An 18,948-nucleotide genomic window follows, 5' to 3' on the forward strand; every position below is an offset into this window, starting at 1 on the left:
GACATGATTCATACACTAGGGCTACAGGGAAAATACAGAAATTATATCTAATATATTATATTCAGCTTGGAGAGTTTCAAAAAAATCAGCTCCTTCTGCATTTGGAGAGCAGAGGAAAGGGAGCAGAAAAGTGTGACTAACTGTTCTTGAATATACAAGAGATGTGAACCAGAAAAGGAGCTGTGTTACTGTGGCTGGGGAGTTCATAGATCTGTGATTCACAGCATTACAGGGCCCATTTGGTATGCAAAAAGAAAGGATGATGAAAGGAATAGTTAGTCATGGAGAAAAAGCCAGACAGAACACACAAGGATGCTAACCCCTGGGAAAGGAGCATATTCAAGTGTGATCCACAGCCTGGGAAAGAGAATACGGTCTTTTTTTCTTTATTTTCCTAAAAATACCTTCTTACTTTGGTAGGTAGAGCACTCAAAGGAGTGTCCTATACCTCAGCCTTGAAAGAGCACCATGAACTCCCATGCACTGCTCAAGCCTACCTCAACCCAATTAGATGGTACAGTATTCTTCAAGCTTTTGCTAAAACCAGACAGCCATATTCTCCCATGACCATACTTTTTTTCTCCTCTCAATTTAGAAAGTATTACTAAAGGCAGGGAGAATAGGAAAGAAGGCCATGCTAGCTGTGCTGCTGGAGCACACCAGTGTACTACCCTCTGCATGGAACTGCTGAAATCACCACTGTGGAAATGCTTGCAGATAGGTTGTGTTTCTCTTAAACTTTCACCTCCCTGAAAAGAGTCATGTTCAAAGTAGGGATGAAGGGGAATGATTTGCCTTAGGGATCCCCTTGTCGACTCATGTGATTGCTGGAAATGTTGAAAATGGTCTGGATCTAAAAGACCACAAAGGCGTTTGATGTTCTTCATATATATCCTTCAGCAAAAGAACTGGGAGAACAGTCAGTGCTCTTGTGCGTGTGCGTTTGCATTTTCAATAACACACATGAAACAAGCTGTGCCCTGCCTGTTTGGAACAAGCTCTATCCTGCCTTGATGTACCCATGCCATGTCTCTTCCACTGGTGTGTGTGTGTGTGTGAAGAGGAGGGGTAGGAACGGGGAGAAATGGCATTCATAGGGAAGAGATAGAAGAGGGGCTGGGGGAAAAGATGAGAGGAAGATAAATGGAGAGGAGGAGTTAAATTATTGGTGGGTAGAAATAAGACAGCCTCAAAGCAAAAAAAAAAAAAAAAAACATAGGGAGGGAAAAGGCAATTTAAACGAAAAAAGTTTAAAAGACACAGATGAAGAAGCAGGCAAGCATGAAGAAAGAGACAATGAAGGAAGGAAAATAATGCAAAATGCAAAAGGACAAAATTTAATTAACCATCCCACTGAAAAGAGCTAATCAGGGCAACATGGGATAAATCAGTTTGGTAAAATGGCAGGAAACAAACTAAAGAGGAAACATGGAGGACTAACACAGCTTCATTTAACACTGTTCATGGGACAGGCCTTCCAACAATTATTTGTTATGCAGTTGCCCTGTGGCATCTGATATGGATGTTGTCTGGTTTCAGATCAGATCTCTCACCACCAAGTACAAGCAATGAGGAGAAATGGCCACAAATGTGACTTCCAACCCAGAGTCTCCTGGGTGGGAGAAGGATTCCACAGAAAAGTCTGTGGTAAAGCAGAGAACTGAACCTCAGTTTAGTGTCTCCTTTGAGCCGAGACAAGTCTTCTGCTCTTCCTTTTCTGCCATGCCTGATGGATGAATCCCTGCTCCAGTACTGTCACTCACCTCTAGTCAGGACACTAGCCCAACTAGCATCTAGGAATAATGGGACAAGAGGTGGGTAAACAATTCAGCCTGCTGCCAGCAGCAATTTCCCCAGCACAGAGTACATCCCCCTTTCTCCAATAATGACTCCAGATGGTTTTTTTGCTGCTTTCCTGCTAGGTTAGGACTACCAGCCAACCTGGGAACATACACCCAAGTTGTAAAATGAATTATGGCCAACTGGCACCACTCAAAATAAAGAAATAAAAAAAAAAGAGTATAAAAATTTTAGAATGATTTCCCATTCACACAAGCAGTAAAAATGAGATATGGCATCACCAGGAAACTGTTCACCACGGGTGTCTTTACCACATCCATTAAATCTCCTGAATGTTGCTCTGAATTACAAGGCATCTCCAGGGCCCTGTGGAGTAGGCAATGCCTGGCTATGATACTCCCCAGCAGTCCTCCTGCTAAACCCTTGCTCACACTGTAGGGACACACTCAAACACACAAGTGATCTCACTGGTTTTTGCAGCACTGTTTATGGTGATGTCAAACTATTTGTCTGAGTGGGGGCTTGTTGGCAGTTAGGCTGCAAAAAAAAATACCAAAAGCATCTTTTTACACCTGAACCAAGGAAAGGTTTGGACCTGAATTTACAGCCCACTCTGGGTTTCACCAGTGTGCATATGTGCAGGCACCACTGCTACCTCTGAATGATTCAGAGCATCTGTGTGGGAATGAGCAGGCAAAATCAGTCAAGAGTCTGTCATCCTTTATGACCCTTCTTACATCAATAATGTTGAAAGGTAAAGGACACAAATGCTGCAGGTAAATCTCACTGGTATGTTATTATTCTTTATGTCAGACTGGTCATGCTCTTGCTCAACCATAACTTTCCAAACCAAAATATTTCTGGTTCCTTTAAAATATGAGTTAATAATGACAAATCAAAGACAGGGATGATCCTAAATTAGAGGCACAGTATAAGGCCTTGCTATAATAAAGGAAACTACTGTTATCTAGAGACACAGAACAGTCACATTTAATTCTGCATTCTGCACTTTAGCCCAAGAAATACTAAACCCCTTAGCCCCCTTGCATGATGCCATCCAGCACATGCCCATCAGAAACAATGACTACGCACATCAAGTGAAGAGTAAGGGTAATTTCCTGTGGTTGTTTTACAAGCAAGAGATTAAATTGTGACTACCCTGCAGAGGTTTAAACAATGGCTTGTAATAAAACTGATGCCATAACATGTAATCAGAAGTTTGACATGCCTAATGCAGCATTCATATGTAAAATGTCTGCAGTGGAAACAGCCCAGCCCTGTAATTTCAGTCTTTGTTCGGAAATGAAACCTTGGGACAGGTTTGATGAAACCTCTGATCATCTGCTGAAGTCCCTGTCAAAGGATGGAGACAGATTTTCATGGAAATGACACAGAAGTCAGACTGGCTCCACGCAGGCAGGCAGAAGCTCTCTGGAGCCCATGAGAAGGCAGGCTCTGCTTGAGCCTGTTAGTAAGCACGTAATTGCCACGCATGACAGCATGGGGAAATTTTGAAATTTATCTGTTATCCTGCCTGTTTCTCTGCTAACTAAACCACTCCACGCAGTTCCTGTATGACATCAGAGACATTTACCACATCATTTGATGTCTCCCTAACATTAGAAATATCCCACAGACATTCATCCACAGTTCTCCTAAACGAAAGCAGGAGGTCAGAAGTCATCCATGCATTTAAGCCCATTTTACTGGATTAAAAACCCAGGGTGGCCACAGCCTGGGGCTCTTAGGGAAGCACAGGGGGTGACAGCGACAGGAGCCAGGGTCCAGCGTTGGCCAGGCTGATGTGTGACAGGGCAGGGACCGCAGGGCTCGGACGGGGACAGGCAGCATGACACAGCCTGGGGCCGGGGGCTGGGTGGGGGAAGCTGGAGAAGGGCTGTGCGGGAAGCCACGGGCGATGAGACGGGGATGTCAGGAGCAGAGCAGGACAAGGCGGAGGCAGAGGGAGCTGGGGCGGGCGGGCAGAGCTGCCGGGCGGGAAGGAGAGGCAGAGGGCCGGCACAGCAGCTGTGTGCCAGGCAGCTGGGCAGGAAGGGCCAGCTGCCCCCGGAGCCCAGCCAGCATCCCTGCTCGCCGGCAGGCAGCGAGCAGCCACAGGCGGCTGTCTGAGCTCATCTGAGCACGCAGCCTCTCGGGGACGAGGTCTATTAGCATCCACCCAAGCCATGTCAAAACATCCCGGCTACGGAGCGTCTCTCCCTGATCAGGCGGTGGCGAGTCCAGGCGCCGCGTGGACCACAAGCATCACCGCAGAATAAGCATCAGAAAGCAAAGTGAGGTTTTCGAAGTCCAGAATAAAAGATGTTGTTCAGAATTTATAAATTATTTGTACCTTTAGCTCAAGGCTGCAAGCTTTGATCAGATGTTAAATATAATAAGCAAGTGCTTGAGAAGCACCATATATTTTATTTAAAAAAAAAAAAAAGGCAACAAAACCTCATCTCATAGTCAGTAACGATTTTCTTGTATTTTAATCTGCACAGGATTACTACAGACCAGTGAATACCAAAAAGGGATCGGTACCTGCTTTGTAAGTCGTTTAGGTGCAATTTGCCTACATAATGGGTGGCTGATGAGACAGTGATGATCCTAGCGTTGTGACTGTGCGTTCCTGATTGCTTCAGCGTATCCAAGAGGAGGTTAGTCAACAGGAAGTGTCCCAAGTAGTTCAAGCCGAAGTGCTCCTCAAAACCATCCTCCGTCTTCCTTTCAGGGACCAGCATCACCCCAGCTGAAGGAAAAAGTAGAGGTAAAACCTGTTGATTTATTTCAGAGGAGCAGCAAGCTAGAAGGAGTACGGATCTCCTGCTGCAGAGGGTAAACACAGCATTCAGAGCAGTGAGTGACTGGTGATGGCATGTAAAGTCGGCACTGATTGACTCCTGACAAGAAAAATTACTAAACCCTCACTTTGGTTTCTTTATCCACATAGTGCTGATTGACTTTTCCCGTCCCTGAAGGACTCTGAGTCCATTTGTGAAAAGTGTTTTCAAGAGGTGGGAGCTGGGCGATCTCAACATTCCCTCCATCAAAACTCTGAGCAGTGGAGACAAGACCAGGCTAAACAGCAGACCTGCTCTCCCAGACAGCTTTCTCCTCGATCCTGGCTGGAGTTGAAAGCTCTGGTGAGTCTACATCTGAAATCTGCAACTTCTCTCTCACTGGTGTGGGTGAGAGCAGATGTAGTAAATTTACCCAATATATCTTAATTACCATGCTTACAAGCAGCTGCATATTGAAATTAGGTTTTCAATGCTTATTTTGGCAATATTTTTGCATAAATTTCCACAAACCACAATTTTCAAACTCAGTGTCTAAAATAAGTATCCACATCCCCATCATGCAATGTTGATTTCAGCATCTTGCAGAGAATTCTGAGCTCATGCATAAACTATATCATGTATTGAGGCTGTGTGAGGGATAGTTACACTGCTCAGTTATAGCATTAACTTGAATGCTATAAATTTTTCTTATTTTATTAAAATTTAACTACTTACAAGTGGACATCATCTTTGTCATTTAAATGTAGATGGACATAACTCATGGAGAATACTTATTGGATGCTTCTCTCTAACACCCATTAAAATGATACAGCAGAAAAGCCACCTCTGCACACAAGACATGACAGGGTGTCAGCTTAATCCTCATACTACTTCATGTGCCCACTAAAAAGCCTTTAACATCACATTTCCTGATGTCAGCCTGACCTGATGATGGCACATTAAATGACCATTTCAAATTGCACATGCTGTGCATCTACATCCCTGTTTTGGAGGTTCCTGCCACCTGACAGTCCTGCTTTGTTGCTGCCTCTTGGACTGAAAGAGATCTTTTTGGGATCTTTTTTTAGTATGGCAAACATCCATAGGGATTCACCTGTGGCTTCCTGCTGTTTAATGAAGCAACTGGAGAAGCAGTGGGAGGGGAATAAACTCAAGAAAGCCACAGAGAAAACAAAATGTTTGGGTGGAACACAGCATACCTGCAAATGGAGAACTTAAGACTGAACATGAGCCATTCTGACGGGTGCACAGTGAAAGAAACACAACACAAAATACATGATGAGGCTCCACAAAGGCTTTGATTAGCATCTCCCTATGTAATTTACTGCTGTAAACTGTGTATAATCACATCTGTAACAGTGGCTGGGACTGAGAACTGCTGTGAAGGTTATGGACAGATGCAAACGAGAGACAAGTCCAGCTGTGACTTTTTCTTGTTTTCTGGGAAGAAAGGAAGGATGGGAATGGCTTGGGGATGGAATGAACCCCAGGCTCCCAGACTAAGTCTCAGCCTGCTACAGTGCAAGTTTCAGCATAGACAGAGCTCAGCATGAGCTGTTGGAGGGCACATGGAAACATTGCTGCATCTCTGAGTACCAGGGCTAGTACAAGGAAATTATTGGCATATCTCTGAAGCCATCCTGCCCTCCAGAGAGCTCTGACACTTGGAAAAGGTGAAAGGTAGCAATTTGTCAGAGTTCTCTTTACAGCAACACCAGTGAAATACAAGTCCAAGCAAGGCAGCCAATATAAAGGAGCCCTGGCAGCAAGGCTGATCTGCACGCCAAATGCTGCTTCTGCATCTGCTGGGATTGCTGCAGGGCTTGATACAGGACCCCTCCATGCATGAACATGCTTCTGTGGGTTGAGTCAGATGGAGGGATGGAGAAATATGTCCTGTGTGTTAGACAGAATCTGTTAGACAGCTGCTACAGCTTTGCATCGTGAACAGCAGGCAATGCCAGGGAGGCTGCCATCGCTCACGTTAGCCCCGAGGATGCCTGTGCCACTGCAACTTCACCCTCGACCTCCAGAGAGACACAGGATTTCAAGAACACATAGAGGCTTTGCCCTCCACCCCAATTAGTCTCCACCATCTGTGCTGTACATCCTGGAAGCAAAAAAAACAGATCTGAGCGTGGGTCAGGAGACAGAAAAAATTTTCATTTATGCAATGCACAACTGCAAAGACACACGCTCCCCAATATTCTTTTGCTCATTCTTCAAGAGCATCCCCTGAGTAGAAATTCTGGTCAGGTCCTTGAGCAGTCACAGTCACCTCTGCCTGCATCTGATGCTACTACAGTTCCCTTTCTATCTTCAAGAGCTGCTCAAATAATGTCAAGCCAAAACACCTTTGAAGGACTTTTTCTGTTTTTTTAAAGGCTCCCATCTTTCAGGTAGTTCATATCAAGGCTGTCAAAAAAAAAAAAAAAATCTTTCCCTGTAGTCTGAGGGCAGTTTCTCTTATTTGAGGAAAAGCCATTTTTAATTTACTAAAGTGAGCATACAAAGGAATACCCAACAGGAAACTGAACCTGTCTCCTTCCTTAACAAAAGGGAAAACCTTGTAAGTGTAGCAGCAAGCTCTCTTTCTTAAATTATTAACTACCTAACATTCAGTAGATACTAAAAGTGGCATGCTATTGATTTTCTCTTGTCCAGAAACATCATCAGCTTTACTTAAGGGTCCCAAATGTTAACTCAAAAATGAAAGCTGGTTCTACTTTTAATTCTTTGAATTAATCCAATACTACTTGAAACGTTAACAAATTCTCTATCTTTTAATTGAAAACTAAGAATGACCATGCTTTTTCTTCTAATATGGAATCCAAATAACTCAGTATCTTTCTGGTTTTAATTATCAACAATCAGCCTTATAATTTTTTCAGAGTGTATGTGAAATTTGAAGTGGCAGCACACAAACCATTAATGCCAAACACCTCAGTTCTGATATAACCTTCTTATATGTTTTTCCCCTTGATTTAGCTGAATTGTCTCCAGAAGATTCAGTTTTAAAATATCACTGATAACATCATGGCATAAGAAAATGAATTAATAAGTAAGCTGAACATAAGCTCCTACTTTGTAATTGATTAGTTGTTGCTGAAATATTCCAGCAAAAGTCTGATAGTATGGGAACAAAAACAAAACATGGATGTGTGATTTTGCAGAGGTAGTAATAAATTAGAATAAGGAAAATATTTTCCTGCAAAACTATGCTGAACAGCTGTTGTTATAGATAGCAATACATTCCACTGTGCTGCAGCCCTGCATTTATTGTAATATGGTTGAATTATACACATTTTTAAATAGCTTTAATGAATAACAAAAAATATATTATTTTCTAATTCTATGACTAGGCAATCAATAATCATATTTCTCACTCGAAGAATGAATACACTTCATGAGAGCTGTCTTTGTAAGCAAGAATTTATGATGATTTTCTATAAAAGTTTTTCTGATCTATCTTATGTAATTTAAAGAGCAAAATGGATCTGACACTGCATGCAGCAAAACAAAAAATTTTATGATAGTTATAAATATTATAGGTGAGACATACCCCATTTTTATTGAATTATACAGGAGAATTTTCACTATGCCTGCTCGTACTGCAGATGATGACGAATGTTGCTCTAACTCCCATACCTCCCACTGCAAAGACGTCCTCCATCTCCATTATAAAATGTGTTTTAAGAGCCGTATAAATACAAGTATTTCACTCATCTGGATTTATTTACAGTGAGCTACTTGGAGGTTTTTAAAGTCAGTTCTCTCCAACTCACTACAAAAGAAAAATTTAAAATCTCTTTTTCACGTACAGAACAAAATGTCTGCCTTCCCAGCCAGGCTCACAGAAGAGGATTTGGAGGCAGATCCCCCTCACACAAGCTCTTCATCTCCAGACAGCCAAAGGCTGGGCAGATAAAGCAATAGGTCAGCCACAAACACACATTAACACCTTCACAGCAGGAGGGGAACCTTTACAGTCACATTCACCCAATTCTTGCTATTTACAAGGAAGAGATACATACTGTACCAAAAATGTTCCCAAGGGGAAAAATTAGGAGACAGTTACTTCCAGTAAAAACACACAGCCTTTCCTCCTTTGCACTGTCTTAGCTGATGTCTTTGGCAGCATTTCCAACCCCACGAGTGCAGCCACACAGGGTGACCCACCCCCACTTCACAGAATGTCGAAACTGCTCTGCTCTGCACACCCATTGAACGAAACACCTCTGGGTGTATCTCCAAGTAAAACGGCATGGCACTTCTCACCTGAAAAGGAGAACCATACAGCAGCAGCCCTGGCTAGGCTGCCTGCACCAGATTGCTTGGTCCACCTTGTTCCACTGGGCTGTGAATTCCAAGAGTTTGCCTGTCCTGTGGGTCTCTCCTGGCTAGTGAGCAACAAGAACCTGCAATGCCTTACTGTAAGAATTGTCCCCAGAAGTGCTTACTGGAGGCACAGCTGTGCCCACATGACTGCTTCTTACAGGCACTGCTGCTTCCTGCCTCGTCTGGGCTGAAGAGCAGTGAATTGACAGCACTGCTCTAAAAGCTGTGACATGGCTGCCTACTAAGCCACATCCCTAACCCAGAGTCCAGTGCTACAGGGAGGCCACGTGCCTACTGGTATGCCAGAAAAGTGTTCTGAGTCTCAACAGGACCACACACAGAAGCCAGAATAACGGGTATGAGAACTGAAAAGGTAAAGATCCTAACAGTTTAGAAGAAAAACACAAAAACACAAATGAAACTTGGTGCAACTTTCCAATGTTATTGTCTTACTCCCTGTGTCCCAGGGAGACCTTAGACTCTTGCATTGGGAGGAAAATCAAGCAAAGCAAGAACTTTTACCCCATGGCACAGCAATGACACCTGGATGACACACAGATACCACACCAATGCATTTGACCATAGGGGAGATGCAAAGGCACCTGTTAGTCTGTCTGGCATCAGTGCTGGAACAATGCCCTGTGCATGGACATTTCCTGGAAGGTACTGGCCACTGTGAAAACAGGTTTGATAAATGAAAGGGACCAAGCCTGGGGTTGTGGAGAAGAACCATCTCCAGAGGATTAGGTTTCTCCTGCCTCATCCCAACCTGCCTCATCAGGACAACTTCTCCACAGGAGTTTGCCTGAGCCTCTGCTCCAGCACTGAACAAGTTCCCATGAGCTCTCATCTCCTGCTCCCTACTTCCAAGATGTTCTGCACCACCCATTGACTTTTCTCATTACTTTTCCTGACAACTTCCCCAATAATTCCCTGTGCCAGGCAAAATGCATGGCCATGATGAACAAATGACAGTGTTCTGCTTCCCTCCTCCCTTACCACCACAAAGCAGTGATTCCATGCTGGTTTTATCAAGGAACTGCTTGTGTTCAGGAAGGAGGGGAGAGGCTCAGCTCCAGACATGCTTATCAACTTCATCTACCTCTCTGCTTCCCTGAAAATGGTAAGTTCATTCTCCCTAATTCTCTCACCCAGCCATTGTAGCTCCTTTGTGTGTCAATCCCATATCCCTCTGCACCCTGTCACACACCTGGCTCATCTTCCCCTTGCTGCTGAGGTTTGTTTCATGCTGGTGCCATGAAGCCTCTGTGGCACTGAGGCTCCTCCCAGCCTCTCCATCCCTGCTTCATTATCAACCAGATGTGACTAAGTCACAAGTTTCTTTGTACAAGTTACATTGAAGTGCGTGATCAAACAAGAGAGAGGTTCCAGCCCCTTCTCCACTAGGAATGATAATTCTCATCTCTGTTAAACATCAGTAAACTTGCAAGTAAGAGATCAGTCAAGAACACCTTCATAGAGAAAAGATTCAATCACTTAGTACCCAACAGAGACTTCAGTCCTCAAGATTAAGGACTCAATCCCTGTGAATTATATGGTGTCTAAGCATTTCCAACCACTGACTGAGACATCTACAGTTCAGCCAGGCGTAATGACTCTTTTTGCCCACACTACCCACCCCAGCTCTACCTCAGTACTTGCTCTCTTATTAATTTTCTGATATTTAACAAGAACATATGCTATGTTCTTAGTTTAACTCTCTATAGAAGTTTTTTAATCAGAAAATGCAAATGTTTTGCAATCAAGGTTTCTGTCATCCTGATGGTTCCCAGCTAACTGTCCTGTTCCTCCCACCCATCAACTCTTCACAGGCTATTTTTCATGGGACAGAAACTTGTCACAGAGATCATGGAAGACTGAGGCCACCAGTCTGGAGAGTGGAGAGACTGGAGGAGCCTGAAATGAGACCCAGTGCCCATCTCCACCAAGCTCAGAGGCAGCCAGGAAGAGCAGGTGGGATGCTGGTGCCCAGGCTCAGTGCTGGTGCATTTGCCTGCATGCAGCACCTCCCACCACAGCTCAGGGCTGTGATTTGGGCAGAAAGACCTGCTCAGGCTTAACTTGGGACATGCTTGGTACAGACAAAATATTCAGAGAGGAACACATAAAAGGTGGCTCACAAAGTGCAGTGCTTAGCAGGCTTCTGACTCGACCCTTCAGGGGAATATTCCACACGTGGCAAAAGATGCAGCCATCACTGACACAAAGGCAAGATCTTGTCTACATTCAATTCCACACAGTGTGATAAAACCCAGCATTTATGAAAAGCCTTGCCATCATCTCTGACATTAAAAAAAATTCCTAAGATGTTTGTCTTATCATTGCTGGAAACAGATAAACTGTTTTATCTGGCATTACAAAATAAATACAGAAAAATAGTCAGCCTAAGGCAAATAATCGGCATGGAAACTCTTAGCCCAAACACTAAAAGTTTGGCAAAGTAGTAGGAATTGAAAACGTAATGTCTGCTGCTGATGCTCCCAGACCCACCTATAATGTTCACAAAGGAGTTGTGCACTGTATTAGCTGTGCGGAAGATAAAGCAATGTGTCTTTCCAGAAAAAATAAATTCTGGGTTTCTCAGTAAATTAAAGAAAAGGAAAAAATGCAGACAATACACATGTTGTTGTGAGAACAACAACCAAATCTTGGTTGATTCAGAACATGACCAAACTGGCTGTAATACCTCCATAAGAACAGATTCACATTCTGAATCAAGGTCACGCTGCTACACGTGAACACAGCACAAGATAGTTCCTTGGAAAATGTGTCAGTTAAAAAAAGTAAATACATTCCATAACCAAGGTTTTGATTTTACACTAAAATAAATCAGAGCATTCCTAATTAGGTCTGGTTCAAAAAAACCCTGTGTTTCCTAAAAATATGCTCAGTAACTGTTTGGTTGAGTTGGCACAATGGTGAGTTAGCCCACTCACAATCAGAAAATAGGAAAGTCAGTCACAGCTTTCTAATTCAATAGGATATTCTCTCAGAAGAAGAAAATATTTCAGTTTGCAATTTGTATAAAAAATATTTTTACCTAAAAGCTATGAAAATATTAAGTAAATATAAAACATGGCTCACTCCTGCCTTTCAGAAAAGCCAATGGCAAATGTTCCACACACTTAAGTAGAACTGGTTGAGTTTCCTAATCCATCAATAGCTCAATTTTGTATCTGTCTTCCACTGATAAAATGCTCAAATTCAAGACATAAAAGCAAATGTGTCAAAAACCTGCAGCATGTGGAGCCTGAGATATTTCCCCTTTCACAAAATGTTTGATATCACAGACAGAAAAAAAGCTTTGGAAGTAATCACAAAGAGAAAGATAATATCAACGAAAGTCAGGATTTTCATGAATGAAATCCTTACTCTTTGAAAGCCAGAAAAGTCTAAGGTTACCCCTCTAACTTATTAGTTCTTACAATAAATAATAAACCTTTTATAGGAAATCTGACATCTTCTTATAAAATACATATAATTCTGGCAGACAAAAGTGCTATCCAAGTATAATAAAATCTCTAGCTGATGACTGCTGCTACAAGTCCATACTCTAGATAAACATGGGCATTGCACAACCCTCATTTGCTCTGAATGTGCCAGGCTGGATACTGCCAGCAGTGTCATGGTGCTCTGACACATTTGCCCAGACAAGTTCCTCACAGTACCCAAGGCAGCTAATACCTGTGAAGAGCAGTGTGTGAGCAGCCAGCCAGCCTCCCCACAGTCAGCTCTCCAAAAAGATGACCTCTTCTGAAAATCTAAGAAGATTTGCCATGCACTGAACTTCATAAAAAAAAAAAATATGGCCCTGGGAGTTTCTTCTCATTTTAGAAAGTGTTAATACTGCATGTTAAAGTCCTTATGAATCTTCCAGTTTTCCCCACCATACATGGGAGATCCATTGTAAGCCAATCCCTCCACCACCTCAAATTAGCTTTTCCAGGTAAAACCATTCCCAAAGTCTCAGCTCTCCCATGATGTCTAGTACTTATCATCCATTACATACAGGTAAAGTCTATTTGCTCTTCTGCTCATTCCCTTCTCTCTTTGCTCCTATCCCTCTGTACCTTTTCCAGCTTTGGGTATTACTCTAATTTGTCTTTGAGGAAGGATACAGATGAAACATGATGTAAGCAAGACACTGGAAGAACTTTAATGAGATATCATATCCTGAGTTCAGCACAGATTTCCTGTGTGGCTGCAAGAGAAGCATTAATTTCAATGAAATCCAAGTTTCACTGGAGTAACAGCAACCCTCCTCACTAACTTTCCCTCAAGGCCTTCTCAGTGAATTTCCACATCTCTGAGGTTTCTTTCCTTTTCATCAGAAGAGTCAATGTAGCCTGCAGCTGCTACAGACAAGGGAGCTGGCTGTTACCTAATCCAGTGGGGCAGGATCTTTTCATAGATCTCACTGTGATAATTTCAAACAATTTAACTATTAGTAAATTCAATTTATAAATATGACCTGTGAGTAGGTAAGTATGTATAGAATTGTTTGCATTTGATACATGCCCTTGTTCCTAGCCCTCGAATTTCACTTTTCTTCTGAAGATCTGATCCTGCAAATACTCAAATGCAAGAATAATATATGATCAACAGTGACAGCATCTATGGGACTATTCAAAGGACTCCTAGCAAAGGATTATGGCTGACCTGCACATGGCTGGATTGTATGTAGGTAACACAAGGAAACATATATATTCCACATACTCAGCTACTGATACAGCTTTTAATGTGCTCTAGGAACTAAAGAGGTAAGCTTATACACACTCATTCGTTCTTTCAAGAGACTGATAATTTCTCAGATGATCTACAAAGTACCAAATATGATCATCTGAATTAGCTAGCAGTTCAGGAATATTGATTTTAAATTGGCCTAGGTAAGCTTCAACCTGAAATACATTAACTGTAATCTGTCTACAATACATTAATAATAGCCTGAAATCTCTAAGTCGGCATTTCATTGTTAATGAGCTAGACAGTTCATCCAGACATATCCTGGTGTCCCTAAATATCTTGTGATTTTTGTGTTGGCTCTGTTGGTTTTAAGATCATTAGGTACCGTAAACAACGTACAAGCAAACACATTAACTACAAGGTGCTAAGAAAGAGTTCTAGCACACAGAGAAAATGACTGCCTTCAAGGCTAGAAAAAAACATCTCTGGCATGAAACAGTGACTGCTGGTCATGGAATTCTACAAAGTGCTTTAGTATCTGTCCCTTTTTCAACCACAAGAAGACAGCAGACTTTCTAATGCATTTTAACAGCAATGCCATTTTTAGGAATATATTAAATAATTAACACTAGTGTACATGCTGTAATTTGCTAAATGCTTCTCAGCTGTACAGAGACACAGTTCTTTCCAAAACAAAACTAATAATTAGCACCCAAATGCTAATTAGCAGACTAGAAGACACATTCTTCTGACCTTCTGTCAGATAAAGCTTTCTTCACTGCTTGTGCTGCAGCCCTCTTTCTGTGGCTTACAGTTCAACCATTTAGCTTACTTCTTGTTTCCTACAGAAAATGAATTTGTTTTCTATGTCATAGCATTTTTCTCTTTTTAGCATTAGCACATTATATTTTAAAATATACACTATTTGCATTTTTAATATGTTTTGTTTATTTTAAAAACCAAGAGCTGAGCCTACACATTGCTGATGCAGAAAGCATAGTAATGGAAAAACAAGCCCTTATTTGTCAGCTGAAATAATGCGTGCGTTCAACCAAATTTTTCCTTTTAAATTAGAAATTAGAAAGTTAAATGTACATGCTAAAATAAACTATAACAAAAAGAGGAGGTGACTAGTGCACTAATCTCCATTTAGCTGGATACCTAAACTTCACATTATTATTGTGGGACCTGGATGTTTAGCTCTAGGAGAATACTTAGAAACTCAGGATTTTAGTATTAATTTAATTTCCATCTGAATCCTTGAGTTAAGTAAGGGGTAGAGAGCAAATGATGAAGAGATATTTTTTTAAAAAATCACCAGTGACCTTAAAAACTGCTGAATTTCATACCAATCCTAGGTCAGACATGTAGGATTGATTATTTATTTAGGACCGTCATTCACATGAAATCCCTTGTCTTTAATAATATTTTAATGTTAATTTCTTAGCTGGCATTCTTGTAAAATGTTGGAACTTTTATCAAGTCATTTTCAAGTGTTTGGCTTTTTGACAGGTTTGCACAAGTCCTCAATGAATATCATACACCTTCACATTCATACAGTATACATATCTATGAGATAATAGGTGGAAAGTTCACTAACATGCACATGATTACATCAATTTAAAAGATTTAGATTTAAGCAATTAAATAGTGCTAGTATGTAGTGCAACAATTTCAGTGTAACAGTTCTTGCATTTTTACACTAAATGTAACAGAAAAGTTCAGCCCTGATAATAAAATGCTTGGTCCTATGAAGACAGAAATAAAAAAATTGTACTAGCTTGCTGATAGTTTGATTCAGGTATCATGGGATGCATACAAAATCTGATTTTCAAAACCTATGGGAAAGGCAGTGGAACAGGCAACTGTGATGAGGCTTTGGAGAGAGTAGCGCTTCCAGCTCTGCAGTCCGTGGTGGACTGAAACATCCTCCTTAGTGCATTTGAACAAAAAAAAAAAAAAAAGTAAAAATATAAAAAAAGGACAAAAGAGGAAGGGAACATGGAAGGAGAAAAGCCAACCAGATAGCCCATATGTCAGCACTTGTCTTAATTGTGCTCAGTACTGTTGGTTTTTGTATCAGGCCACATTTCCTCTATTAGGTATGTCCATTTTCCTCTTATGTAGCAAGGAAACATTTGGGCTTTCACTATGAAACAGAAGTTACTAGTGAAAATGTGCTTTCACTAGTAGCAAAACTAAATTCTACAGATTATTTACAAAAGCAAATTAAAAGGACCATAAGAAAAAAGAAAATATATGTGGGAAAGAGCATTCAGAAGTGGAGTCATTGCCAGGCAATGGCCAGAGACTAACCTAATTCTCCGGAATTCTTTACCTGTACCTTGGACATGATTCTGTTAAGGCAGAAAAATTACTTGGACCATTCATTTCATTGTAGATTCTAAAAGGATTTTATCAAACAACAGATTTCTCTTGCCAATTGTATTTGGCAAAAAAGCGTAAGTGAAATCAAATGGCTTTCTTTCAAGTTACAAATACATAGACTGAAGCAGGCAAATTTTACTCTCAATCTCCTTTCTTAAAAGAAGTGTTGGACTTACATTCTTTGGTCTTGTAACATATTAAAAACATAAAAGATCCATTTTCACACAACTTTGTCCCTTGGATAAGAAGACACATTTAATTTTCATCCAACCCAATTCAGCAGCAGCTAGGGCAGAAAAAAATCCCATATTCCAGAGGTCTTCCCAGTTGCTTCAGCCTCTTCATTTTTCCCCCAACTGACCTCTAAGCCCCTGCTGACAATGCTGGCTTTGCTCAAGCTGAAAACTAGTGCAGGGCAGGCATTCCTGATGGGTACATAGAATTAAAAACCCCTTTTCCCATAAAATGCTGTTTTTTCAAATAGTGTTGTTCCCATTTGTAGAACAGTTTTTATTCTGCATGTTTAAAAGTAAATCTGGAAAGACTTTGTAACTAGGCTTAAATACTCACTAATTAACTGTAACTATAACTAGGCTTTTATATCCACCTCTAATTATTGCATGATTAAAATAATAATGGTAGGCTTTTTTGACTAATCAAAGAAAAATGAATGTTTAACTGAACATTTCACAAATGTTTCATATCAATCAGCAAATAAAAAACACTTGAATTTTTATTACAGTATTTGCTTCTGTTACTGAGAGCTCTTTGAGGCACCAATGAACATAACAAACCCATTTATTTACAGCATCCTTGCTCTCACTAGGATGGAAGTGTGCACAGGAAAACAGAAAATGTTCTCTGGGATGTCTTAATAGAAAAATATGTAAATAGTTGAGAAAACAAGAACAGCAGCATATAACAGCAGCAAACTTCTAAAAGAAACCTAAATTGTTGCTGGCGGGTTTTTCCCCTATTTAAATACACAGGTGAAAATTCCCTTTTAGGACAGTGCATGCACAGCATGCATGGTTTCGTGAAGAAAATTATTGTACAGGCTGGCTTCCAAAAATACTGAGACCACAATACAAAATTAGATAGCAAGTATGTGAATAACAAAAGCTAAAATCCCTAAATATAATTAGATTCATTTGATAATTGTATGAACGCAAGATAAGTGTGGTCCTTTTAATTTGTGCTCTGACCACTGAGGATGCAGTTGTATGAACAGCTTTCAAGTAGCAACTGGATCCTATGCAGTGACTTCTCTGAGGTTGCTGGATAATTTGCCAGATTACATTTCAAGTGGATTAAACCCCCAGCCCAGCTCATCAGTCACCCACAGTAAACAAGTGTTTGTACAGGGAAAAACATAAGAGGAGAGAAAGCAAATAAAAGTGAAAGGACAGATTTTCTACTGGCTTCTCTTTCCTTTCTTATGTTTTCTTATTATACTTCTTATAAATTACAAGTTCTCTTTCATTTCTTAGTTTTCTTAGCGGTACTCAGATTCCTGTATAATTGCATTCTTTTTAGTGCTGGAGAGCTAAAAAATCACAGCAAAGGAACTAGACTTGCAATAACAACATGAGCAGGTGTGGCATTGAAGTGTTCAGACTCCTCACCTAACAATCTCTCAAAAAAATGCAATTTAACTCTAGGAAGACATAGCAGTTAATGCAGCCTTATGGTAAGCTGCTGTATGGTTCAGATAATCTATTTGAAATCTGTAGTGATAGACGAGACCTCCATTTGTCTCAACTTCCCCTGAAGATATATGAAGAAAAAAACAGAACTCACCATTATTCACCAGGACATGGAGTGGACAATTCCTTGCTCTAAACTGCTGCACAAATTGCCGTATAGACTTCATGGAAGCCAAATCACAGTATAAAAACTCCACTGGGAGAGAAGAGGAGATAAAAACAGAGTTAAGTCAGTTACAATGATATAAAAACACATAGACATCAACAAGGACTCCTGTGATAACATCACTAGTAGAGTAAAAGTTTTAAAAAGAAAACAAACTTTTCAAAGTCCTGGGTGAAGCCGGTCTCAGGTTCTTTCTTTCTCCTTCTTCCCTTCCTTTCTATTTTTAAATTATTGATTCTTCACAGAGCAAATGTGGGAAAACTGTCTGTCAGGAGGTGAAGGAGGGCATTAAATGAAGCAAATATGCACCAACCCTACTGCTCTTACTACTGCTGCCATTTAAAAAGAGGAGCTACAGTGCTGCAGCAATGAGATGATCAGGATATGGCAGCTGGAAATCAAATGGGGAGAGAAGAAGGCACATCAGACACTGCAAGGTTTCCCTCTGCTCCTGATGCAAATATGCTGTCCTTTGTTTTTCCCAGATTATCTTCTAAGTATATGTGGTTGGAATAGCTTATAAAGCAAAGCTCTATTGCCAGTAGGAAACATGAGCAGCAGGACACCCTGAACACAGCAACTCTACTGATCACTAAAAGCAAATAGAGCATCATTAGAAATGCTATGGCTCCTATGGGCATCCAGGGACATTTGGTATCCAGCAACAACCAACCATGAAAATAGAGCAACAACCAACCATGAAAATGCCATTTAAATATGGGTAAGGGTTGTGCTGACCCTTGGCTTTGGCAATGGCAGTGTGATTTGAGAGGACCATAGCTCACACGAATATTGTGGTAGCATCTTGCCTACGCTGCTGATGTCAGTCAAAGGGCAGGGTGGCAGGGGGCTGGAAATTCAACTGTACCAACAAGATGGCTCAAGGGGCAGGGAGTCAGTCTTAAGATATATTTGATTCCAGTATGTCTTTATTGACAAGAAAATACATATCAAACAGGCATCCATCCTTTTGTCCAAAGCATTACTCAGCCATTGACCTGTGCCAGAATGCTAGAAAATTAATTAGTCAAAATAAAAAATA

At 41.0% G+C, this 18,948-nt stretch overlaps 1 protein-coding gene across 1 annotated transcript in view; it reads right to left on the reverse strand.

Annotated features, from left to right (window-relative positions):
* The window catches only part of DHRSX (dehydrogenase/reductase X-linked), a 162,837-nt gene that overhangs the window by 42,104 nt on the left and 101,785 nt on the right, over window positions 1–18,948 (reverse strand). Inside the window, exons 4-5 of the mRNA XM_064408248.1 lie at window positions 17,835–17,936; window positions 4,345–4,552 (exon numbers count right to left, since the gene is read on the reverse strand). Coding sequence (XP_064264318.1) covers window positions 4,345–4,552; window positions 17,835–17,936 — 310 coding nt within the window. The remainder of the gene's footprint in view (window positions 1–4,344; window positions 4,553–17,834; window positions 17,937–18,948) is intronic.

Source organism: Passer domesticus, chromosome 2 (genome assembly GCF_036417665.1).
Source record: "Passer domesticus isolate bPasDom1 chromosome 2, bPasDom1.hap1, whole genome shotgun sequence".
NCBI lineage: Eukaryota > Metazoa > Chordata > Aves > Passeriformes > Passeridae > Passer > Passer domesticus.